At 43.5% G+C, this 27,249-nt stretch overlaps 1 protein-coding gene across 1 annotated transcript in view; it reads right to left on the bottom strand.

The window, feature by feature from the left end:
* Window positions 1-27,249, bottom strand: part of LOC139546549 (ephrin type-A receptor 6-like) — a 303,987-nt gene that overhangs the window by 268,846 nt on the left and 7,892 nt on the right. Inside the window, exon 2 of the mRNA XM_071355053.1 lies at window positions 20,122-20,186. Within this exon, the coding sequence (XP_071211154.1) occupies window positions 20,122-20,186 (65 nt within the window). The remainder of the gene's footprint in view (window positions 1-20,121; window positions 20,187-27,249) is intronic.

Raw genomic sequence — 27,249 nt, 5'->3', positions numbered from 1 at the left:
AAATATTGATAATGTCAATGTTTTATATCCTGTCTGTGAGACGCAGTGCCCGTCAGCCTCAGTACAGTATGTTAATGGGATATCATTGATTGTTGGGCTGGATGGAGAGATTTATGGGTTGGTGGAGATAGATGGATAACGCCTGGCCGGCCGTTGTCGTGCTGATGATCAGACAAGATGTCAGAAGGTCAGGCTGGTTAGGTGGAGATGGACAATGGAGAGGCGGAGGAGGAGAGATGGAGAGGACAGGAATATCAATGAACTCATAGGAGAGGAGAGGTTATTGGTTTATATGGTAAGATGAAGGGCTCAGTGAAAAGATCAGAATAATATCTTTACAACAAGGTAATACACAATTTTTCTCGGTTGTCTTACATGCACTTACTACAGCAGTAAAACATCATTTTGAAATGGCTTTTTATAGCTGTCAGTACAGTGTGGGTGAGTAACAACACTTACTCAAAGACCTCCAGAAGCATAGCCCTTTGGCCTATCTCAGCTAGCAGTGTCTCCTCAGAGCTGAGCTGTGTTTAGAGCTGGAGACTAACAGTGGAACAGCACCCTGTTAGCCTTTTCCAGCAGGACACACACACACACACACACACACACACACACACACACACACACACACACACACACACACACACACACACACCATCTCTGCCTGCATCTCTGCCTGCGACCCTGGATGGCTATGCATTTAGAACAGGATGCCATATCCAGTGTGTGTGTCCGCTAGGCTGAGGGCTCTGTCACCCAGGAGAGAACTTGAACACCCAGTGCTGATTACCTTCCCATCTCCTCTCCAGTACTGACGTCAATGATGGGGGGAGAGAGGGGTGGCGGAGGGGTGGAGAGAGGGAGGAGGAGGAGGGGAGCTGGAGAAGGGAAATGTAGGAGGAAGAGGAAGAGAAGGGGATATGGAGGAAGGGCATCCTTCACTTGTCCTGACTCTGAGTGGAATGTGACACCCTCTCTCCGTCTGAACCCTCCTCTGCCCCCGTCCTGAATAAACTAAATTTTTTCCTCTCCTCCATTTGCATCTCTCCATTCCTCCCTCCATTCCTCATAGAATCTACATATTCCTCTCACTACCGCCACAGTGACACTGCCAAAACCCTGTCAGAGCCTGTCCCGCTGCCTCACACACACACACACTCTCACCGACACACACCGACACACACACACACACACACACACACACACACACACACACACACACACACACACACACACACACACACACACACACACACACACACACACACACACACACACACACACACACAGACAGACAGAGCTTGCCATCAGTGTGGTGGTACAGTAGGGGAGTGTATTAGGAGCTGGCCCGGTGAGTCCCTGACAAGAAATGAGCCAATTAAGTCTTCCCGTGGCTCAGCTTAGAGCTGCTTATGGCAGAGGTCACATACACAACGCGTGTGCACACACCGTGCACACACACACCACGCTCACACACACACACTCACAGGCAAAGGTCAGATGAAGCCAGTAACACGCTAAATAATTCCTACTATTTTATCTTCCATCTCCGTAGGGGGCAACAGCAAAACCAGCCATCAATTCAACTCAGATATACTACCTCAGTACGTTTATCTAAGGAATGGAATAATACCCATACCCTCTCATTCTCTCTCCTTCAGCTGGTAATGGCATGGAGAAGAGGGCTCGGAGATAAGCCCACGGTAAAGTAATTGTAATGAATTACCCTGATTAAATATTGTAATGGAAGATTAAGACTCGGGAGTGAGAGGAGTTGTAAAGGCGTAGTGTGTTTGTGTGTGACGATTCTGTTGCCTATCATCCCTCTCACAGACTAACCTTCTCCCCACCACGGGCACGCTGACTGTCTCCACATGCAGATAAATCCTCTAAACGTTCCCAAATGGACACTGCTATGATTTGTTCAGTGCTTTATCCAGATTACTCTGCCTTAGTGTTGTGTTGGAACACAATAACACAATAACCCGGCTGGGTATTATCATGTCGCATCATCACTACACAGCATAATAACACTGTCTGTAACACTGGGAGTCTGTCTGGCCTGCTGATGAAAGGGAAGGCCACTGAAAACATGCAGAAAATTGAAAATTGGGGGAACCGAGTTACCGAGATTTCCCGCCAAACCCAGTCCCTTTCCCGGGATAAATAAATGTGAGAAACCCGTAAATTATAAAAAATAATTCCCATGAACAGCATGACGTTAAATGGAACTGTTAAATGTCTAAAACCGGCTTCTCCGTGGCCATGGCCTACTCTGCTATCTGAATGATCAATCATCAACACAGGGTGAGGACGGACAGCCCATCTCAGCATGGAGCGCAGTTCACAATGCATGTATCATCTCATCATGGAAACGTTTTGTCTTGTGAAAATTAGGACTACATTTTCTGCAGCATAGCCTACGCTACAATAATATAAGGACTGAATGCGTGTCTGATTTATACATCTCCATCTGGCTTTCGGGGGTCACCTTATTATTTTATTGTAAAGATGCATTTTTTTAATTGCAGCTGCAGAGTTTTAAAACAGCCTATCACCCAAATATCATTACTATTATCTCTCCATAAATACCGTTCAAATTGCATCCAAAATAGATAGGCCTAATCCTGTTCAACATACATTACCAATCAAACGTTTTTTTAACTTTATTTTTAATATTTTCTACATTGTAGAAAAATAGAATACATAAACTATGAAATAATACATATGGAATCATGTTGTAACAAAAAAAGTGTTAAAACAAATAAAAAAATATTTATATTTGAGATTCTTCAAAGTAGCCACCCTTTGCCTTGATGACAGCTTTCCACACTCTTGGCATTCTCCCAACCAGCTTCACCTGGAATGCTTTACCAACAGTCTTGAAGGAGTTCCCACATATGCGAGCACTTGTTGGCTGCTTTTCCTTCACTCTGCGGTCCAACTCAACCCAAACCACCTCAACTGGGTTGAGGTCAGGTCATTGTGGAGGCCAGGTCATCTAATGCAGCACTCCATCACTCTCCTTCTTGGTCAAATAGCCTTTACACAGCCTGGAGGTGTGTTGGGTCATTGTCCTGTTGAAAAACAAATGATAGTCCCACTAAGCCCAAACCAGATGGGATAGCGTATCGCTGCAGAATGCTGTGGTAGCCATGCTGGTTAAGTGTGCCTTGAATTCTAAATAAATCACTGAGTGTCACCCGCAAAGCACCCCCACACCATCACAGCTCCTCCTACATGCTTAATGGTGGGAACCACACATGCGTTCACCTACTCCGTTAACCTACGCTGCGTATCACAAAGACACGGCGGTTGGAACACGCGGTTTGGTCATCAGACCAAAGGACAGATTTCCAAGGGTATAATGTCCATTGCTCGTGTTTCTTGGCTGAAGCAAGTCTCTTCTACTTATTGGTGTCCTTTAGTAGTGGTTTCTTTGCAGCAATTCGACCATGAAGGCCTGATTCACGCAGCCTCCTCTGAACAGTTGATGTTGAGATGCGACTGTTACTTGAACTCTGTGAAGCATTTATTTGGGCGGCAATTTCTGAGGCTGTTAACTCTAATGAACTTATTCTCTGCAGCAGAGCTAACTCTCTGCTCTCATGAGGACCACTGTAGTGGTCCTCATGAGAGCCAGCTTCATCATAGCGCTTGATGGTTTTTGCGACTGCATTTGAAGAAACTATTTTCCGAATCGACTGGCCTTCATGTCTTAAAGTATTGATGGACTGTCGTTTGTCTTTGCTTATTTGAGATGTTCTTGCCATAATATGTACTTGGTCTTTTACCAAATAGGGCTATCTTCTGTATACCACCCCTACCTTGTCACAACACAATTGATTGGCTCAAACCCATTAAGAAGGAACAAAATTATTATTTCCACAAATTAACTTTTAACAAGGCACACCTTTTAATTCAAATGCATTCCAGGTGACTACCTCATGAAGCTGGTTGAGAGAATTCCAAGAGTGTGCAAAGCTGTCATCAAGTCAAAGGGTGGCTACTTTGAAAAATGTCAAATATAAGATATATTTTGAATTGTTTAATGCTTCTTTGGTTACTACATGATTCAAAATGTGTTATTTCATAGTTTTGATGTCTTCACTATTATTCTACAATGTAGAAAATAGAACAAATAAAGAAAAACCCTTGAATGAGTAGGTGTGTCCAAACTTTTGACTGGTACTGTATAACATAGTTGAACATTTATATACAGGTTCACCTTGGGTTGTGGATAATAAAAGGCCACTCTAAATTGTGCAGTTTTGTCACACAACACAATGCCACAGATATCTCAAGTTTTGATGGAGCGTGCAATTGGCATGCTGACTGCAGGAATGTCCACCAGAGCTGTTGCCAGAGAATTGAATGTTCATTTCTCTAACATAAGCCACTCCACGTCATTTAAGAGAATTTGGCAGTACGTCAAACAGGCCTTACAACCGCAGACCATGTGTAAGTACCTCCACGTTCGGCTTCTTCATCTGCGGGATCGTCTGAGACCATTTACCCAAACAGCTGATGAAACTCTGGGTTTGCACAACCGAAGAATTTTTGTCAGCAATCAAACCGTCTCAGGGAAGCTCATCTGCGTGCTCGTCGTCCTCACCAGGGTCTTGATCTGACTGCAGTTCGGCATCGTAACCAACTTCAGTGGGCAAATGCTCACCTTCGATGGCCACTGGCACACTGGAGAAGTGTGCTATTCACGGATGAATCCCGGTTTGTATCGGGCAGATGGTAGACAGCGTGTATGGCATCATGTGGGCGAGCGGTTTGCTGATATTAACAGAGTGCACCATGGTGGCAGAGTGGTATGGGCAGGCATAAGCTACGAACAACTGACACAATTGCATTTTATCGATGGAAATTTGCATGCACAGGGGCATGTTTGGGATGCTCTGGATCGACGTGTATGACAGCGTGTTCCAGTTCACCGCTAATATCCAGCAACTTCGCACAGCCAATGAAGAGGAGTGAGACAAACTTCCACAAGCCACAATCAACAGCCTGATCAACTCTATGTGAAGGAGATGTGTCGCGCTGCATGAAGCAAATGGTGGTCACACCAGGTACTGACTGGTTTTCTGATCCACACCTCTACCTTTTTTTAAAGGCATATGTGACCAACAGATGCATATCTGTATTCCCAGTTATGTTAAATCCATAGGTTAGGGCATAATGAATTTATATAAATTGACTGATTTCCTTATATGAACTGTAACTTCTTTGTAATTGTTGCATGTTGCGTTTATATTTTTGTTTAGTGTTGATGTCCCTAGCTTACCTCATGTAGGTAATAAATTCAATGCAGTAAGTGTTATATTTAGCTAAGAAATGATGGGTTATGCATACGCTTCTAACTTATAGCCTCTGTCCGATGGTCTCTCTCCTTAAAAAAACACCTAGCTCTTGCTGTCCCAGGAAAAGCTAGACTAGAATAGCTTGCTTGACATTTTTTAAAGCATTTCTTATACTAATAGACTATTCGAAGAGGGATGCAAGCTCTTGTTTGCTTAATGTTAAATACAGCAGCCAATAGAACGCGCAGCCAATAGAACTCAAGCATGTCATTACAATGATGAAGATAAGGACAACAAAACGTATTTGATTTAATTGTTGAAAGGAATGAAGCAACAACAGAGAGAAAGAGGAGGAAGGTTAATACGCATGTCGCACAACATTAGGGGAAATATTATGAAAGGTAGCCTATATATGCATCTGCCTACTAATTACAACAACAAAAAAAGTATTATATTTCAAAATTAAAATAAAATTTGCTAGCCTATAATTGTAACTTTGTATGCTGCATGTCCTGCACCAGCATCACGTTTTCTTCCAGCTTCATGGTTTGAACAAGTTCCATAATTCCAGTCCATATAATACAGTTTAATACAGTACAGTAATAGGCTACAGTCCACACTCAAAAAGGTTAGGCTACTGCTTATTTAATTTATTTATCCAAGAGAGGGGCTTTTGTGTTTATCTGTCGTGCGTAATGTGCTGTAGCCTATACAGTATAGGCCAGGGTTCCCCAACTGGCGGTCCGCAGCCCGAATTTGGCCCATGGGTAGTTTTCTGGGGGAAATGTTTTTTTTTTTTGGGGGGGGGGCATAATAGACTGTAAAAACACCAGGAAATCCCCTCTAAGTGATTTTAATTTTGGAAATCTGTTCCCAAGTATTCCCTCGTATCATAGGGAGACATGAGATCATACACAAATACATTTACATTTTTGTCATTTAGCAGACGCTCTTATCCACAGCAACTAGAGTTAAGTGCCTTGCTCAAGGGCACATCAACAGATTTTTCACCTTTTTCATAAAAAAACAGCACCCTTTCGGTTACTGGCCCAACGCTCTTAACCACTAGGCTACCTAGTGAGCAAGGTTTGAGAAATGATTATGTTTTAGTCAATATTATATCTGCTTCTTGCAGTCATTTTGCAGTCTACAGATTATTTGTAATTATGTTCCAGCCCTCCGACCATCCACTTAAGAAAAACATCGACCCGCGGCTGAATATAGTTGATGATCCCTGTCATCAACTATATTCTATGTATCGGATAATCGCACAATCATTTGGGCTTTTTTGGGTTTGGGATCATAATATGTATTTAATATATGGCTCATCAGACTCAGGTAACATCAGGTCTGAATTTTCATGCTGATCAAAGCTCTAATCAAATCCAGACATATTTATATGCTTTATAATGCTTTTGAATGACTCTTCTGTTTTGGGGGGAAATACCAGGTTACCTGGGAGAAAAGTGATTTATCCTCAGGATGAAACATTTGTAAAATACAGAGAAAATATTCAACCCTAACAATAACTTCCCCTCAATAACAGGCAGGCCGACGTCTCCATAGGGAACCAGGGAATGATGCCGTTTCTTCACTGTACAGTGTTACCAAGGTGGTTCAGGGAACCATGCTCACGTGATGCCTGAGACTGAAAGACTTATGTTAGACATTTACATTTTAGTCATTTAGTCGCTCTTATCCAGAGCGATTTACAGTTAATGCATTCTTGGTGAGACAACCAAATATCAAAGTAGCTATCAGCAAAGTCAGTGCTAGTAGGAAAAATTCAAGTGCGAGTGTTAGTTCCTGTGGTAATGCCTATAGGCTTTAGCTCAGTGGGCTATCACAGTCTTATGGGGCACAGACCACCAGGCAGTGTTGTGTAAACTCAGTTACATAACCCTGTCTTTGTCCCCTCCAGGCAAGTCTCCCTACCTCCCTGCTACAGTATAGCCCGTCTAACAAGAGTTGTAAATGGGATTAATGCTTCTCTTTATGAGAGTCAACCATCCTTCTTTAAGATCCACCTGGCCGGTTAAAGCTGTATTAGAAAGATGTTTAGCAGAAACAAAGGAAAACATTAAGCTTTTTAAAAAGCTGCTTTATGTAATTTAATAAATAAACAGAAACTGTGTCTCTAGCTCCACTCCAGGGAAATGACTCATGCATCTTTCAGCAGTCTGTCTGTCTGTCTGTCTGTCTGTCTGTCTGTCTGTCTGTCTGTCTGTCTGTCTGTCTGTCTGTCTGTCTGTCTGTCTGTCTGTCTGTCTGTCTGTCTGTCTGTCTGTCTGTCTGTCTGTCTGTCTGCTGGGGCTGAGAGGGGCTTATTGTGGAGCAGGCAGAGAGCATATCAGACATACCATACCCTCTTCTCACCTCTCTTTTCCAATGTCTCCTCTTCTCTCTCCTCCTGTCCTATATGTTCACCCTCTCCTCTTCGTTTACCCTCTGCCCTTCTCCTCCCCTCCTCTTCCCTGTCCTCCCATCCCCTCTCCTCTCTCCCCTTCTCCTCCCATCCCCTCTCCTCTCTCCCCTTCTCCTCCCCTCTCCTCTCCTACCATCCCCTCTCCTCCCCTCTCCTCTCTCCCCTTCTCCTCCCATCCCCTCTCCTCTCTCCCCTTCTCCTCCCCTCTCCTCTCCTACCATACCCTCCCCCCCTCATATTTTGCTGGTAATTTCTATTTCCAGACTCTGTAAGCTCATTGAACAAATACATTCATCTTCTACATATCCTTTTCCTGTGGGATAATTCAAAAACCTTGATTTTCTGTAAATTTGAAGCAGAATAAGCCGCTAATGATCAAAGCGACAGTAATAACTGTAGTGGGATGTCCACTAACAAGGCTGGCTCTCTGCTACAGAATGTAAATATAGTTCTGCAGTCACCCAGTGTGTGTGTGTGTGTGTGTGTGTGTGTGTGTGTGTGTGTGTGTGTGTGTGTGTGTGTGTGTGTGTGTGTGTGTGTGTGTGTGTGTGTGTGTGTGTGTGTGTCTATCAGTGTGTGTGTGTGTGTGTGTGTATAGGCGTGTGTGTGTACGCGTGAATGTGTGTGTATGTGTGTCTGTGAAGCCTGGATGACGCCTGTTCATTAGCCAGTGTATTCCAGTGATGGGGGACTGCTGAGATACATTTAATTATTAATTGAGAGAACCTGTCTCACACTGAGCCTAGGACAATTTTTTAATAAATATTCCCAGGTAGCCTTGATAATCACGCCAAACACGCCCGTAGCAGTGAATTAACCACAGTTTTGGTCTGATTTCCTACGTGCTACACATGCTTATGTTGTCAAGCTGGGTGCTATATAAGCAACACTACAGTGTGCTTCCACTGACAGCTAAATCAGGTTTCTATGCTGCCTGCACCCCAACGAGACTAAAGCCCCTTCACACTCAGGTCTGGAATAGAAAAGGCTACAAAACAATTCCCACCCGGCAGTAGCAGGGAATCAGCTGAGCCCATACTAGGGATGGGCCTGAGTAATGGTGTACTCGAACGGATGTCAAAGCTCCATCTTTAACCAGTGATATATATTTTTTCAAATACTGTAAAAGTATTTGGTGGAATGTGCTTTGTGTCTGCCCAAAGACAACGTTCATTTGCTTTGACTCTAGTGTTCCATTTGTGCGGGGCACAACAAAACATAAACCAAGCCAAGCATCACATAGTTCTTCTCCCTGAATTCCCTTTCGCCCACCGCGTCTCATTCACTCAATTGCGTGTTACACACGCATGCTGAGTGCACACCCAGGCTCCCGTTAGGCATACATAAATAAATGCCTATAAAAACGTATCTAACTGATGGGATACACGAGCTACCTTCCTTGCCAAATGACGACAGTTTTATCACAAATTCAAAATGGAACGGTTGACTGAAGTGGGGAAATATGTGTTCCAACAACGAGCTGCAGTTTTGGAATAATTGCGTCCCGTCTTATTTTCCGCTCATGCTACTTTGCTAACTGCTAGTGCCATTTATAATTGGTTAGGCTAATGCCCCCCTAAACATAGACAATTTTCCACTGAAAATGTACAAAAACATTATTTTGATAAAGAATAATTAAGCATATGCCTACTCACCAAACAGATGTCGTTTCCATAATTCCTCACCATGTAGTGTTCAATGTGGAATTGTTGATCTATTTAGAAAATTCCAAAGAACCGGTAGAATAAACTAAACTGAACAAAAATATAAACTTAACATGCACCAATTTCAAAGAGTTACAGTTCATATAAGGAAATCAGTCAATTCAAACAAATTCATTAGACCCCAATCTATGGATTTCACATGACTGGGCAAGTGCGCAGTCAGCAACCCCCCCTCAGATGATACAGCAAGTGAAGAAGCCGGATGTGGAGGGCCTGGGTTTGGCGTAGTTACACATGGTCTGCGGTTGTGAGGAAGGTTGGACGTGCACCAAAAATCTCTAAAACGACGTTGGAGACAGCTTAAGGTAGAGAAATTAACATTCAATTCTCAGGCAACAGCTCTGGTGGACATTCCTGCAGTCAGCATGCCAGTTGCACGCTCTGTGGCATTGTGTTGTGTGACAAAACTGCACATTTTAGAGTGGCCTTTTATTGTCCCCAGCACAAGATGCACCTGTGTAATGATCTTACTGTATAATCAGCTTCTTGATATGTCACACCTGTCAGGTGGATGGATTATCTTGGCAAAGGAGAAATGCTCACAAACAGGGACGCAACCAAATTGGTGCACATTTGGAAAAATATTCTGTTCTATTTTATTCTGTTCTATTACGTCATGTTTTTACTATAAAATAGGTGTCTGACTGTGAAAAGGTGTCTTGACTGTCTTGTCTGCTAAATTAAAGGAACAAAGCTATGCCATTGCACAGTCATAGGCTTCTTTCTACAAGCAAGCACCACTGCTGAGGTTACTGCATTTTGAAGATTGTTCTCCACAATATAATATAACCACTTGATATTACGGTTTCAATAAAGGCACTTAAATGGCACTTGATTTTTTATTGACTGAACAGCACTGCATTCGGTAAGAAATCAGACGCCTTGACTTTTTCCACATTTTGTTACGTAACAGCCTTATTCTAAAATTGATTAAATTGTTTTTTCCCCCCTCATCAATCTACAAACAATACCCCATAATGACAAAGCAAACATGTTTTTTTTGAATTTTTTGTCAATTCATATAAAATTTAAAACAGAAATATTACATTTAAATAGGTATTCAGACCCTTTACCCAGTACTTTGTTGAAGCATCTTTGGCAGCGATTACAGCCTAGAGTCTTCTTGGGTATCATGCTACAAGCTTGTCACCTGATTTTGGGGAGTTTCTCCCACTCTTCTCTGCAGATCCTCTCAAGCTCTGTCAGGTTGGGTGGGAAGTGTCGCTGCACAGCTATTTTAGATCTTTCCAGAGATTTTCGATCAGGTTCAAGTCCGGGCTCTGGCTGGGCAAGTCAATGACATTCAGAGACTTGTCCTGAAGTCACTCCTGTGTTGTCTTGGCTGTGTGCTTAGGGTTGTTGTCCTGTTGGAAGGTGAGCCTTCGCCCCAGTCTGAGATCCTAAGCACTCTGGAGCAGGTTTTCATCAAGGATCTCTCTGTACTTTGCTCCGTTAATCTTTCCCTTGATCCTGACTAGACTTCCAGTCCCTGCCGCTGAAAAACATCCCCACAGCATGATGCTGCCACCACCATGCTTCACCGTAGGGATGGTGCCAGGTTTCCTCCAGACGTAACGCTTGGCATTCAGGCCAAAGAGTTCAATCTTGGTTTCATCAGATCAGAGAATCTTGTTTCTCATGGTCTGAGAGTCTTTACGAAAACTCCAAGCGGGCTGTTATGTGCCTTTTACTGAGGAGTGGTTTCCGTCTGGCCACTCTACCATAAAGACCTGATTGGTGGAGTGTTGCAGAGATGGTTGTCCTTCTGGAAGGTTCTACCATCTCCACTGAGGAACTCGAGCTCTGTCAGAGTGACCATCAGGTTATTGGTTACCTCCCTGACCAAGGCTCTTCCCAGACATTTTTGTACCTTTCCCCAAATCGGTGCATCGACACAATCCAATCTCGGAGCTCTACGGATAATTCCTTAGACCTCATGGCTTGGTTTTTGCTCTGATACGCATTGTCAAATGTGGGACCTTATATAGACAGGTGTGTGCCTTTCCAAATCATGTCCAGTCAATTGAATTTACCACTGGTGGACTCCAATCAAGTTGTAGAAACATCTCAAGGATGATCAATGGAAACAGGATGCACCTGTGCTCAATTTTCGAGTCTCATTGTCTGAAGACTTAGGTATTTCAGTTTTAAATTTTTTATACATTTGCAAAAAATTTCAAAAAACGTGTTTCGCTTTGTCATTATGGGGTATTGTGTGTAGATTGATCCATTTTAGAAAAAGGCTATAACGTAACAAAATGTGGATAAGTCAAGGGGTCTGAATACTTTCGGAATGCACTGTATATGTGCATATTTTGCAAGTTGGATTTTTTTATTTGTAATAGTTATGCTAAATTAGGCATTGTTGCGCACTGTTGGCATATAGATAAATGCACACATCTTTTTTTCCAGTGCATGCTTTAAATTTTTTTGTTGAATACTGAAACAAAAAAAAAATTAAAATGTCCATCCCTAGGCCGTATCTCTCACGCCTTCACACCACAGGCTGTAAACCAACAGGATTGGCCTGGATAATGTTTTCACCACTCTCTAAAGGAAACAACATGATAGATACTTAGCTAAGCTTGTTTTCTATAGTAGAGAATAATACCACCGCCTAAACCTCTTGAATGATAGGGCAAAATGTTGATTTCCGCCTAAATAGACACACCCAAATGTAATTATTTTTCATTAGATGCCCATAAATAATATCTGGTAATGTTGCATAGTTTTAGAAAGGTCTGGAACTCACCTTTCTGGGACAAATTAGTTATAAATTGATGAGGTGTACTCCCTTTGGAAATAGAGCTTGAAATGACTGAAATGCTTACTAAATATAATAACAATCAAATTATAAACTACTTACGCTAAGATTTCCCCTTTCTTATGACTATAAATTCAAAAAGGCACTCGCACATCTGAGCAATCTTATTTGCAGGTGCATGGCAACAATTGAACAAGATGAAGGAAAAAGGAAACCGCACACTGCTCTTGATAGTATCACCGATATTTAATAAGCTTTACGTATCGGCCACACGGCCTTCGTCAGAGCTTTTTTAAAAGCTCTGACGAAGGCCGTGTGGCCGATACGTAAAGCTTATTAAATATCGGTGATACTATCAAGAGCAGTGTGCGGTTTCCTTTTTTCCTTCACCCTTTCTTATGACTAAAATAAATACAGTTGAAGTCAGAAGTTTACATACACTTAGGTTGGAGTCATTAAAACTTGTTTTTCAACCACTCCACAAATTTCTTGTTAACAAACTATAGTTTTGGCAAGTCGGTTAGGACATCTACTTAGGGCATGACACAAGTAATTTTTCCAACAATTGTGTACAGACAGATTATTTCACTTATCATTCACAGTATCACAATTCCAGTGGTTCAAAAGTTAACTTACACTAAGTTGACTGTGCCTTTAAACAGCTTGGAAAATTCCAGAAAATGATGTCATGGCTTTAGAAGCTTCTGATAGGCTAATTGACATCATTTGAGTCAATTGGAGGTGTACCTGTGGATGTATTTCAAGGCCTACCTTCAAACTTAGTGCCTCTTTGCTTGACATCATGGGAAAATCAAAAGAAATCAGCCAAGACCTTAGAAAAATAATTGTAGACAAGTCTGGTTCATCATTGGGAGCAATTTCCAAACGCCTGAAGGTACCACGTTCATCTGTACAAACAATAGTACGCAAGTTTAAACACCATGGGACCACACAGCCGTCACACTGCTCAGGAAGGAGACGCATTCTGTCTCCTAGAGATTAACGTACTTTGGTGCGAAAAGTGCAAATCAATCCCAGAACAACAGCAAAGGACCTTGTGAAGATGCTGGAGGAAACAGGTACAAAAGTATCTATATCCACAGTAAAACGAGTCTTATATCGACATAACCTGAAAGGACGCTCAGCAAGGAAGAAGCCACTGCTCCAAAACCGCCAAATAAAAGCCAGACTACAGTTTGCAACTGCACATGGGGACAAAGATCGTACTTTTGGGAGAAATGTCCTCTGGTATGATGAGACAAAAAATAGAACTGTTTGGCCATAATGACCATCGTTATGTTTAGGATGAAAAAGGTGGGAGGCTTGCCAGCCAAAGAACACCATCCCAACTGTGAAGCACAGGGGTGGCAGCATCATGTTGCGGGGGTGCTTTGCTGCAGGAGGGACTGGTGCACTTCACAAAATAGATGGCATCATGAGGTGGAAAATTATGTGGATATATTGAAGCAACATCTCAAGACATCAGTCAGGAAGTTAAAGCTTGGTCACAAATGGGTCTTCCAAATGGACAATGACCCCAAGCATACTTCCAAAGTTGTGGCAAAATGGCTTAGGACAACAAAGTCAAGGTATTTGAGTGGCCATCACAAAGCCCTGACCTCAATCTTATAGAAAATTTGTGGGCAGAACTGAAAAAGCGTGTGCGAGCAAGGAGGCCTACAAACCTGACTCAGTTACACCAGCTCTGTCAGGAGGAATGGGCCAAAATTCACCCAACTTATTGTGGGAAGCTTGAGGAAGGCTACCCGAAACGTGTGACCCAAGTTAAACAATTTAAAGGCAATGTTACCAAATACTAATTGAGTGTATATAAACTACTGACCCACTGGGAATGTGATGAAAGAAATAAAAGCTGAAATAAATCATTCTATCTACTATTATTCTGACATTTCACATTCTTAAAATAAAGTGGTGATCCTAACTGACCTAAGACAGGGTATTCTTACTAGGATTAAATGTCAGGAATTGTGAAAAACTGAGTTTAAATGTATTTGGCTAAGGTATATGTAAACTTCCGACTTCAACTGTATGATCATACTTGTGCAGTACAATATTAGCACTATTTCATATAACTGATGACAGAGAATTATCCTAAATGTCCACGGAGTGGCGTAGAGACACATTTCAAATATTTGCAGGTTCGGTACAACTCCTGCTTTAAGCATGAAGTGATTTCATCCGTCTGTGACAAAAAAAGTGGTTTTGTATCAATTCTATGAAATTATTTCGTATTTTTTCATGTTGAAAGCTCTAAATCTGACTGAGAATATCACATCGAGATTTAACTACTACTGTTGCATCCACTAGACTCCCGTTTCATATGCAGTATTGCAAGCTGTGAGTTTCACAGGCACAGGAAATTGTTCCTTTGTCTGCATAGGCCAGAAAATGTGACACGTCACTCCCTATGCAAATGTTGGGTCTGAAACCTGACACTGAAACCTGAGATGAGGCTTTCTGGCACGGGACCCTACGATGTTCACAGAGCACTTTGTAAACCAATATGTCAGTCAGAACTGGTCCAGAAACGCTCAAAATCCCCCATACAGGGAACTTAACATCTAAGAGGTTGGCTGTATTTATGTTCACAACTTTTTACTGTGTCAGTAAAATGCAGTCTATGGATAGCATATTCATATTTGGATCCAGAATGGCTATACATAGGCCTATACTGCAGGTCTGAGACAGAGTGTGAAAGTGAGTTATTGAAGATGTTTTTTGCTACAACTACACAACAACAAGGGTATGACATACCACCTTTAACAGACCTAAAACTCATCAAAAAGCAAGTATGGCCATCCTGTAGCATGTAGAGACAGAGATAGTTCTGACAGGTGTGCAACAGTTTGGGCCGCCTGGCTCATTGCGAACTAATTTGCCAGAATTTTACGTAATTATGACATAACATTGAAGGTTGTGCAATGTAACAGGAATATTTAGACTGATGGATGCCACCCGTTAGATAAAATACGTAACGGCTCCGTATTTCACTGAAAGAATAAATGTTTTGTTTTCGAGATGATAGTTTCCGGATTCGACCATATTAATGACCTAAGGCTCGTATTTCTGTGTGTTATTATGTTATAATTAAGTCTATGATTTGATAGAGCAGTCTGACTGAGCGATGGTGGGCACCAGCAGGCTCGTAAGCATTCATTCAAACAGCACTTTCGTGTGTTTTGCCAGCAGCTCTGCTGTTTATGAATTCAAGCCTATCAACTCCCGAGATTAGGCTGGTGTAACCGATGTGAAATGGCTAGCTAGTTAGCGGGGTGCGCGCTAATAGCGTTTCAAACGTCACTCGCTCTGAGACTTGGAGTAGTTGTTCCCCTTGCTCTGCTGTTGTCGATGTGTTCCTGGTTCGAGCCCAGGTAGGAGCGAGGAGAGGGACGGAAGCTATACTGTTACACTGGCAATACTAAAGTGCCTATAAGAACATCCAATAGTCAAAGGTATATGAAGTACAAATGGTATAGAGAGAAATAGTCCTATAATTCCTAAATTAACTACAACCTAAAACTTCTTACCTGGGAATATTGAAGACTCATGTTAAAAGGAACCACCAGCTTTCATATGTTCTCATGTTCTGAGCAAGGAACTTAAATGTTAGCTTTCTTACATGGCACATATTGCACTTTTACTTTCTTCTCCAACACTTTGTTTTTGCATTATTTAAACCAAATTGAACATGTGTCATTATTTATTTCAGGCTAAATTGATTTTATTGATGTATTATATTAAGTTAAAATAAGTGTTCATTCAGTATTGTTGTAATTGTCATTATTACAAATACATTTAAAAAATCGGCCAACTAATCGGTATCGGCTTTTTTGTCCTCCAATAATCGGTATCGGTATCGGCGTTGAAAAATCATAATCGGTCGACCTCTACTCCAGACCTCCCTCCTTCCCTCCAGACCTCCCTCTAGATCTTCTTCTAGACCTCCCTCTAGACCTCCCATCCTTCCTCCAGAACTCCCTCCTCCCCTCCAGACCTCCCTCCCTCCCTCCAGACCTCCCTCTAGACCTCCCTCCAGACGTCCCTCCTTCCCTCCAGACCTCCCTCCTTCCCTCCAGACCTCCCTCCTTCCCTCTAGACCTTCCCTCCCTCCAGACCTCCCTCACTCTCTCCGTCTGCAACTCTCACCTTGCCGTGTTAAATATTCATAGGCAAACTGGTTTCCTGGCCGAGCAAAGGATGAGAAAGGAAGAGGAGAGGAGGGAGAGGAAGAGGAGTGGATAGGATATGAGGGAGAGGAAGAGGAAAGGAGGGAGAGGAGAGGGTTTGACAGCTTAATCATGGAGTCAGAGCTGCAGACAGGACAGGTCTTCTCTCTCTGCTGCCTCTGGCTGTCACAACCACCTACATGATGTAATCACCTCTCCTCTCCTGACATCCAGCAGACAGAGCAGAGAGAGAGCAGACAGGGCCATAGAGATACACAGAGGTATAGACTACAGACAGACAGGACCATAGAGATACACAGAGGTATAGATTAGGGACAGATAGCACCATAGAGATACAGCGTGGTACAGACTAGAGACAGACAGGGCCATAGAGATACACAAAGGTATAGATTAGGGACAGACAGGGCCACATAGATACACTGAGCTATAGATTAGGGGCAGATAGCACCATAGAGATACAGTGTGGTATAGACTACAGACAGACAGGACCATAGAGATACACAGATGTATAGATTAGGGACAGACAGGGCCATAGAGATAGACAGAGGTATAGATTATTGACGGACACGGCCATATAGATACACTGAGCTATAGACTAGAGAGAGAATCGCACCATAGAGATACAGTGTGGTACAGACTAGAGACAGACAGGGCCATAGAGATACACAGAGGTATAGATTAGGGACAGACAGGGCCACATAGATACACTGAGCTATAGATTAGGGACAGACAGGGCCACATAGATACACTGAGCTATAGATTAGAGACAGACAGGGCCATAGAGATACACAGAGAGATAAAGAAGATAGAGACAGGGTGGTAGACATAGAAAGACAGAGAGAATGTTTCAGAGAGGTGAAGAAAGTGAAAGCCTCAGAAATACAGAGGCACAGATGGGATCCGCCAGACGAAAGGCTGGTATAGAGGGGAGAGGCTATAAAGACAGAGGGAGGAGGTTAGGGCAGGGGTGTCAAACTAATTTTCCCTGCAAGCCGCATTTATTCTTCATGGAGGTCCAGAGAGCCGGATTTAAAATGTATTACATTTCCTTTATCCATCACTTTTGGAATTTTGAATCCTCCCTGACTGTCTAGCTTTCGTTTCGATGACTGTTAGCAAGCTTGACAGAGTGAAGAGACTATAAATGTAGGCCATTGTCATTTCTGCACAGTTTCCATTAGGTTTTAGTCATTTCAATGTCGATTGAAAAAATGTCATTCAATTGTATTTTTTTTTACTCAAACCACCCGCCGTCCGATTTGAATGGGCTAACGTTCGTTAGAGAGAAGTTATTAAAGAGCTACTGGGATGAAGGGAGAGGTTCGAGAGTTCACTTGTTGAGCTACTGGGAAACAGTTTGTCAAGAGGTAATCTGAACAGTCGTCCAGTATGAATGGACAGTCATCCAATCTATTCACCCACAGCCACGTCACGTTAGACCCAGCCGTGCTCGTATCAGACATCCCAAATACAGACCTAGGTCTTCCAGTATGAACGGACAGTCGTCCACTCTATTCACCCACAGCCACGTCATGTTAGATCCAGCCGTGCTCATACCAGACATCCCAAATTGAATCCAAATCGTTTCTTTTCACTCACATTGAAAGAGTCTATTATAACTTTCTATGGCCCTTTAGTATTGAGTGAAGTTGGGGATTGAAAAAAAGATGTGAGATAGCACTGGTCTCTGAGGAACCTATCTCACTCAGTTCTATCCTTTTTCTCTCTAAATTTTAGGACCTTTTGGAGTGTAAACATGTTTGACCATTAAATATCCTATTTTCCCTAACCCTAAACCTAACCCTAACCCTAGCCCTTAACCTATCCCTAACCTTAACCCCAAAAACCCTAAACATAACCATAACCACAAGCCTAACCCTAAACTTAACCCTAAAACCCAAAATCTAACCCTTACCCTGAAAATAACATTTAAACCAATTCTGGACCTGATACTTTCCTACCTTTTCAGAACACACACACACACACACACACACACACACACACACACACACACACACACACACACACACACACACACACACACACACACACACACACACACACACACACACACACACACACACACACACACACACCAGGGTATGGACAGACAGTGGCAAGTGAAATTGTAGGACTTTAAAGTACTTTTTCAAGCACTAATATTATTTTCAAGTACCATCAATTTGTAATAGGTCCTATTATGCAATTCTTTCTGGTCACCAACAGATGGCAGTATATCGCCACAACCTCATGAAAAAACAAACAACTAACTTACCATTCAAATCAAATCAAATCAAATATTATTGGTCACATACACATATTAGCAGATGTTATTGCGGGTGTAGCGAAATGCTTGTGTTCCTAGCTCCAACAGTGAAGTAGTATCTAACAATTCACAACAATACACATGAATCTCAAAATAAAACAATGGAATTAAGAAATATATAAATATTATGACGAGCAATGTCGGAGTGGCATTGACTAGAATACAGTAGAATACAGTAGACACATATGAAATGAGTAAAACAGTATGTAAACATTATTAGAGTGACCAGTGTTCCATTATTAAAGTGAACCATGGTTCCATGTCTATGTACGTAGGACAGCAGCCTCTAAGGTGCAGGGTTGAGTAACCGGGTGGTAGCTGGCTAGTGATGTCTATTTAACAGTCTGATGGCCTTGAGACAGAAGCTGTTTTTCAGTCTCTCTGTCCCAGCTTTGATGCACCTGTACTGACCTTGCCTTCTGGATGATATCAGACTGACATCTGACTGAAATATCAGCATCTTTTTAATAGTTGTACACTCATTCTCCGAGTCTGTTGACACGGGAGGAGTTGAGGGATGTTAAAAGAATTCCCACTGTCAGCGGCGTCTCTCTGCTACTTGCCACTGTAGGTCTGTGCTGAGGTAGTTCGTTTTCCTCTCGGCCTTTGTCTTGGGCGGAGATTCCCGTTGGACAGAGTGGTAAATGAATGCGCTGCTAACAAAGCAAATCCGGGGGAGCAGGGGAACATAACAAGCATACATAAATCATTCATGATTACACTCATTCGCAGAGGTAGGTGCGATAAAAACTCAGATGAATAAGCTTTCTGAGTGTTGATCAACGCTGGGAACGCAATATGTAGGTAAACGATAAATAACAAAATGGTGAGTAAATGCTATTTCACCAATATAAAGGTGTGTAAACGGCGTTTACGTGCGTTTAACCTCCACTACATCCCTGGTTGGGTCTGGCAAATCCCATTCATAAACATCAATATCCTGCCAGGCAGGTTGAATCTACATTTGCCCGGCATTTTTGCTATCGATATGATGTTTGGCGGCACCTAATCAGTCAGTTCTGTACCTGTCTGGCTGAGTGGCAGTGTGGGTGGAATGAGCGAGCTCGCCTGGCATCCACAGCGCCAAACACGTGAGGAAATAAAACTTCGTAGACTGCCTGAAATGTATTCACAAGACCAATACATTTTTAGAATATTTTCATATTAACATATTTTATCATTTCTGTTCTCCTCTCATTTTAAGTACTTTTCAAGTACCAACTTGAGAAAATATCTGATTTTCAAAGTATTCTAGTACTTGAATTTCAGCGTGCCAAATTACTTTAAGCACCTCAAGCACCTTGTGCGAACCCTGACACACACACACACACACACACACACACACAGAAACACACACTCTCTTACCCCATTCATGGGATAGGTATTCCATCCCAGCTCTCCCAAAACAGAGGTGGTGTCCAGCAGTACCACTGAAACAGAACAGGAGAGAGAAACACAACTATTAGCATAATGTTGATATACATAGATCACTGTTTCCGCCTCAGTAATTGAAATATAGCTCATAAATGTTCTCATTTAGACTTTTGTATCTTAACAAAAATGAGTTTTTCACCCAGATGAATATTTGCGGTGGGTCCATTTCAGTAAAGCATTATTTCAGAGCTGAAGAGCATAATTTAGGCCTGATAGATTGCAGTCAGATTGCTGTCAACAGTCTCTCTCTCTCTCTCTCCCATTCACAGGCTTTATTTCAATGTCACTCAGACAATAAGGGCTTCTTGTATGTCCCCAGAGTTTGCTTGCAGCACCAGATAAGATTACAAATACCCGTCCCTCCATCCTAAACCATTTCAGTGTAATATCCGGATATTTATTGTGAATCGGTCTCTGTAATTCATGTACACTATGTATACAGTAGCATGCAAATTGTATACACAGTTGAGTGGAATTTGATAGATTTTGTTGATAGCTTTGACTGTAATAGGAAAACATGTCATTGACCTTCTGATATAAAATCCATTGAAATACCAGTAACTTTATTAGTGAAAAGTGATTCATCTTTACATACTTGTTGATTTTAGCCGAGTGGAATGTCACTCCCAGAATCTTTCAGGGTTTTTCTATTGAGGCTTATCACTTAGTCAATATTCCAAGTTCACTGCTCCCAGGCAGCAGCATCGTGAACTTGAGTCTGTCAAAATATTATAGTTCTAAAACATCTTTCCATCTCTGTCTCTCTCAAGGACAGAAAGCTAAATAATTCAGGATCAGAATGTCATTAGGCAAACTTAACTTTTATAAAGACTAGAATAATAATCTCGGTCTTTCTGAGCAGTGGGTGGATGGATTAGAGGTTTAACCTTCAACTTCACACATTAAGTCTCTTATAAGAATCTGTGTTTGAACATTATCTGTGTTCTCTGTCTCTTCTCTAAAAGTGATGTAACCTTAACTGCAGAATATAAACACGATATAGACGCATTAACATGATTATTACCATACATTAGCAAACAAGGGAGAATTTCCATGATTGTGAATGTCAAGCCAGCATTTCTGACAAAAACTGTCCAACCAGTTCATGAGCCTTTGTGTGTTGTCAGTGTGTATGTGTGTGTGTTGCAGGCTGTAAGACATCTGTGTGCTACCATGTACACTACCGTTAAAAAGTTTGGGGTCACTTAGAAATGTCTTTGTTTTTGAAAGAAAAGCAAAGAAAAGTCCATTAAAATAACATGACATTGATCAGAAATACAGTGTAGACATTGTTAATGTTGTAAATGACTATTGTAGCTGCAAATGGCTGATTTTTTATGGAATATCTACGTAGGCGTACAGAGGCCCATTATTAGCAACTATCACTTCTGTGTTCCAATGGCACGTTGTGTTAGCTAATTCAAGTTTATCATTTTAAAAGGCTAATTGATCATTAGAAAACCCTTTTGCAATTATGTTAGCACAGCCTCACAAGTCCTCAACTGGCAGCTTCATTAAATGGTACACGCAAAACACCAGTCTCAATGTCAACAGTGAAGAGGCAACTCCGGGATGCTGGCCTTCTAGACAGAGTTCCTCTGTTCAGTGTCTGTGTTCTTTTCCCCATCTTAATATTTTATTTTTATTGGCCAGTCTGAGATATGGCTTTTTCTTTGCAACTCTGCCTAGAAGGCCAGCATCCCGGAATCATCTCTTCACAAAAAGCAAGGACATTTCTATGTGACCCCAAACCTTTGAACACTAGTGTATATGTCGGTCATAATAAGCTAAATGCTCTTTACACTGCGTCTCCCAGTGAGCAAGCCACCCATCCAGCCACCCATCCAGCCACCCATCCAGCCACCCACCCACCCATCCAGCCACCCAGCCAGCCAACCACCCACCCAGCCATCCATCCATCCATCCATCCATCCATCCATCCATCCATCCAGCCACCCAGCCACCCATCCAGCCACCCAGCCAGCCAGCCAGCCAGCCAGCCAACCACCCACCCAGCCATCCATCCATCCATCCATCCATCCAGCCACCCATCCAGCCACCCACCCATCCAGCCAGCCAGCCACCCATCCAGCCAGCCAGCCAGCCAGCCAGCCAGTCAGCCAGCCACCCAGCCAGCCACCCATCCAGCCAGCCACCCAGCTAGCCACCCAGCTAGCCACCCAGCTAGCCACCCAGCCATCCATCCATCCAGCCACCCAGCCAGCCACCCAGCCATCCAGCCAGCCAGCCAGCCAGCCAGCCAGCCAGCCAGCCAGCCACCCACACAGCTAGCCACCCAGCTAGCCACCCAGCCATCCATCCAGCCAGCCAGCCACCCAGCTAGCCACCCAGCCATCCATCCATCCAGCCACCCAGCCACCCATCCAGCCACCTAGCCAGCCAGCCACCCACCCGCCCAGCCATCCATCCAGCCAGCCAGCCAGCCAGCCACCCAGCTAGCCACCCAGCTAGCCACCCAGCCATCCATCCATCCAGCCACCCAGCCAGCCAGCCAGCCAGCCACCAATCCATCCATCCATCCAGCCAGCCAGCCAGCCAGCCAGCCAGCCAGTCAGCCACCCACTTATCCAGCCAGCCAGCCAGCCACCCATCCACATACCCAGCCAGCCAGCCAGCCAGCCATCCACCCACCCACCCAGCCACCCACCCACCCACCCACCCAGCCAGCCAGCCAGCCAGCCAGCCAGTCATCCATCCATCCAGCCACCCGTCCAGCCAGCCAGCCAGCCACCCATCTATCCATCCATCCAGCCAGCCAGCCAGCCACCCACCCTGTCAGCCACCCAGCCAGCCAGTCATACATCCATCCATCCATCCATCCACCCATCCATCGAGCCACCCAGCCAGCCAGTCATACATCCATCCATCCATCCATCGATCCACCCATCCATCGAGCCAGCCAGCCACCCACCCTGTCAGCCACCCAGCCAGCCAGTCATACATACATCCATCCATCCATCCACCCATCCATCGAGCCAGCCAGCCACCCAGTCAGCCACCCATCCATCCATCCATCCAGCCAGCCAACCAACCCACCTACTCAGTCAGCCGCCCAGCAGCCCATCAGGCTCACTGCAGTGACAGACAATACACCATCTGCCCTGGATCAGGCAAGGGTCTGTGGCACAACCAACACTGTAACAGGATGGAGAGCACCAGGATAGGAATGGATGGATTTATCAATGTCAACAAAAGCACAGTGGCAAAGAAGCAATAAAAGCAGGTACCAGAAATACTGGCATTTATAGATACTTTAAGCTTCACTGCTACAATAGGCAGATCTATGCCAAAAAGCTGTATCAAACAAGCCAGCAGGTAGCATAGAACTCTAGGCCAGAGCCTAGTGTGTGTGTGTGTGTGTGTGTGTGTGTGTGTGTGTGCGTGCGTGTATATGTGTGTGTTTATGTTAGTTGATTTTCCTGTATACTGTATAAGGTAATTACTGCATGCTCTATGCTAAGTGAGACAGTGCATGTTCAGGGTTCAAAATAAAACATGGTCTATACAATAACAGGATAATTAATAGAAAAACACATTTGGAATGCTGTGTCTGCATGGTACAATACCGTCAGCCATACATAATAGTTTCTTTGGCAACGCCGCGGTGAGATGGATTGGCTGACTGCTCTCACACATCTACAACATTTCTGTCTGCACCACGCTCCACTACACTAGAGTGCTAAGATGTTAAACGTTGGTTTCATTAATTTCATGCATATTTTGTTTAAACAAATGAAATGCTGGTCTCATCAACCTCCCCTGAGCGCTCATTCAGGCATAAGAAATTAAGAGGTGGAGGAGGAGGAGGAGGAGGAGGAGGAGGAGGAGGAGGAGGAGGAGGAGGGGGAGATAGAGGAGGAGGAAAAGGAGGAGCACATAGAGGGAGGAGGAGAAGGAGATAAGGGAGATGGAGGAGGAAGAAGAGTAAGATGATATGGAGATTTAAGAGGGGGGGGTTTATCAGAACCTGCTGGGAACATGTTAATGACATAGGAACTCCAGCTGGGCTACTGCATATAAATTGTAACATGAAAGGTACAGTTGAAGTCGGAAGTTTACATACACCTTAGCCAAATACATTTAAACTCAGTTTTTCACAATTCCTGACATTTAATCCTAGTAAAAATTCGCTGTTTTAGGTCAGTTAGGATCACCACTTTATTTTAAGAATGTGAAATGTCAGAATAATATTAGAGAGAATGATTTATTTCAACTTTTATTTCTTTCATCACATTCCCAGTGGGTCAGAAGTGTATATACACTCAATGAGTATTTGGTAACATAGCCTTTAAATCATTGAACTTGGGTCAAACGTTTCCGGTAGCCTTCCACAAGCTTCCCACAATAAGTTGGGTGAATTTTGGCCCATTCCTCCTGACAGAGCTGGTGTAACTGAGTCAGGTTTGTAGGCCTCCTTGCTCGCACATGCTTTTTCAGTTCTGCCCACACATTTTCTATAGGATTGAGGTCAGGGCTTTGTGATGGCCACTCAAATACCTTGACTTTGTTGCCACAACTTTGGAAGTATGCTTGGGGTCATTGTCCATTTGGAAGACCCATTTGCGACCAAGCTTTAACTTCCTGACTGATGTCTTGAGATGTTGCTTCAATATATCCACATAATTTCCCACCTCATAATGCCATCTATTTTGTGAAGTGCACCAGTCCCTCCTGCAGCAAAGCACCCCCACAACATGATGCTGCCACCCCGTGCTTCACGGTTGGGATGGTGTTCTTCAGCTTGCAAGCATCCCTCTTTTTCCTCCAAACATAACGATGGTCATTATGGCCAAACAGTTCTATTTTGCTTCATCAGACCAGAGGACATTTCTCCAAAAAGTACGATCTTTGTCCCCATGTGCAGTTGCAAACCGTAGTCTGGCTTTTTGATGGCGGTTTTGGAGCAGTGGCTTCTTCCTTGCTGAGCGGCCTTTCAGGTTATGTCGATATAGGACTCGTTTAACTGTGGATATAGATACTTTCTACCTGTTTCCTCCAGCATCTTCACATGGTCCTTTGCTGTTGTTCTGGGATTGATTTGCACTTTTCGCACCAAAGTACGTTCATCTCAAGGAGACGGAACACATCTCCTTCCTGAGCAGTATGACGGTTGCGTTTATTCTTGCGTACTATTGTTTGTACAGATGAATGTGGTACCTTCAGGCGTTTGGAAATTGTTCCCAAGGATGAACCAGACATGGATCTTGGCTGATTTCTTTTGATTTTCCCATGATGTCAAGCAAAGAGGCACTGAGTTTGAAGGTAGGCCTTGAAATACATCCACAGGTACACCTCCAATTGACTCAAATGATGTCAATTAGCCTATCAGAAGCTTCTAAAGCCATGACATAATTTTCTGGAATTTCCCAAGCTGTTTAAAGGCACAGTCAACTTAGCATATGTAAACTTCTGACCCACTGGAATTGCGATACAGTGAATTATAAGTGAAATAATCTGTCTGTAAACAATTGTTGGAAAAATTACTTGTGTCATGCCCAAAGTAGATGTCCTAACCGACTTGCCAAAACTATAGTTCGTTAACAAGAAATTTGTGGAGTGGTTGAAAAATGAGTTTTAATGACTCCAACCTAAGTGTATGTAAACTTCCGACTTCAACTGTATGTACAGCATGTTAAAAGTAAAGCAACTATATACACAGCATGATACGCTGTACTATTTGAAAGCTATATTATATTAAAGCTGTAATATATGAAACCTGTACTATATGGAACCTGTACTATTTCAAAAGCAATACTATATGAAAGCTGTACTATATGAAAGCAATACACCAGTGATGTACTTGGCTGTCCGCACCACCCTCTGTAGCGCCATGTGATCGAGTGCGGTGCTATTGCCATACCAGGCTGTGATGCAGCCAGTCAATATGCTCTCAATGGTACAGCTGTAGAACTTTTTGAGGATTCAAGGGTCTTTTTCAACCTCGAGGTGGACCATTTTAAGTCTTTAGTGATTTGAACACTGAGGAACTTGAAGCTCTCAACCTGCCCCACTGCAGCCCCGTCGATATGGATGGGGGTGTGCTCGCCCCCCAGATTCCTGTAGTCCACAATCAGCTCATTGGTCTTACTGACGTTGAGGGAGAGGTTGTTGCTCTGGCACCACACTGCCAGGTCACTGACCTACTCCCTGTAGGCTAACTCACTGTCGCCGCTGATCAGACCTACCACCGTCGTGTTGTCAGCAAACTTGAGGATGGTTTTGGAGTCGTGCGTGGCCACGCAGTCATGGGTGAACAGGGAGTACAGGAGGGGACTAAGCACACACCTCTGTGGGGCCCCCGTGTTGAGGGTCAGCGTGGCGGAGGTGATGTTGCCTACCCTCACCACCTGGAGTCGGTCCGTCAGCAAGTCCAAGATCCAGTTGCACAGGCAGGTGTTCAGACCCAGTCCTAAACTCGGTGACGAGCTTGGAGGGGACAATGGTGTTGAACGCTGAGCTGTAATCAATGAACAGCATTTTTCACATAGGTATTCCTCTTATCTAGGTGGGTGAGGGCAGTGTGGAGAACAATTGAGATTGCGTCATCTATGGATCTGTTGGGGCAGTATGCAAATTGGAGTGGGTCTAGGGTGTCTGGGATGGTGGAGTTAATGTGTGCCTTAACAAGCCTAAAAAAGCACTTCATGATTACCAAACTGAGTGCTACAGGTCGGTAGCCATTGTGGCATGAAGCCTTATAGTTCTTGGGGACAGGATGAATGGTGGTCATCTTAAAACATGTGGGGATTACAGACAGGGACAAGAAGAGGTTGACCATTACAGTGAATATGCCTGTCAGGTGTGAGAACACGCCCTGGAATACCGTCGGCTCTGCGGCCTTGTGGATGTTGACCTGATTTTAGTCCTTTCTCACGTCAGCCTCGGAAGGTGAGATCACCCAATCGTCTGGGTCGGTGACGGCCCTCACACCCGGCACAATGTTGTTGTTGTCAAAGCGTGTATAAAATGTATTGAGTTCGTCTGATAGAGAGGCATCATTGGGCAGATCATGTCTGGGTTTTCCTTTGTAATCCATAA

Source organism: Salvelinus alpinus, chromosome 20, assembly GCF_045679555.1.
Source record: "Salvelinus alpinus chromosome 20, SLU_Salpinus.1, whole genome shotgun sequence".
Taxonomy (NCBI): Eukaryota; Metazoa; Chordata; class Actinopteri; order Salmoniformes; family Salmonidae; genus Salvelinus; species Salvelinus alpinus.
This window is presented reverse-complemented; position numbering and strand designations above follow the sequence as displayed.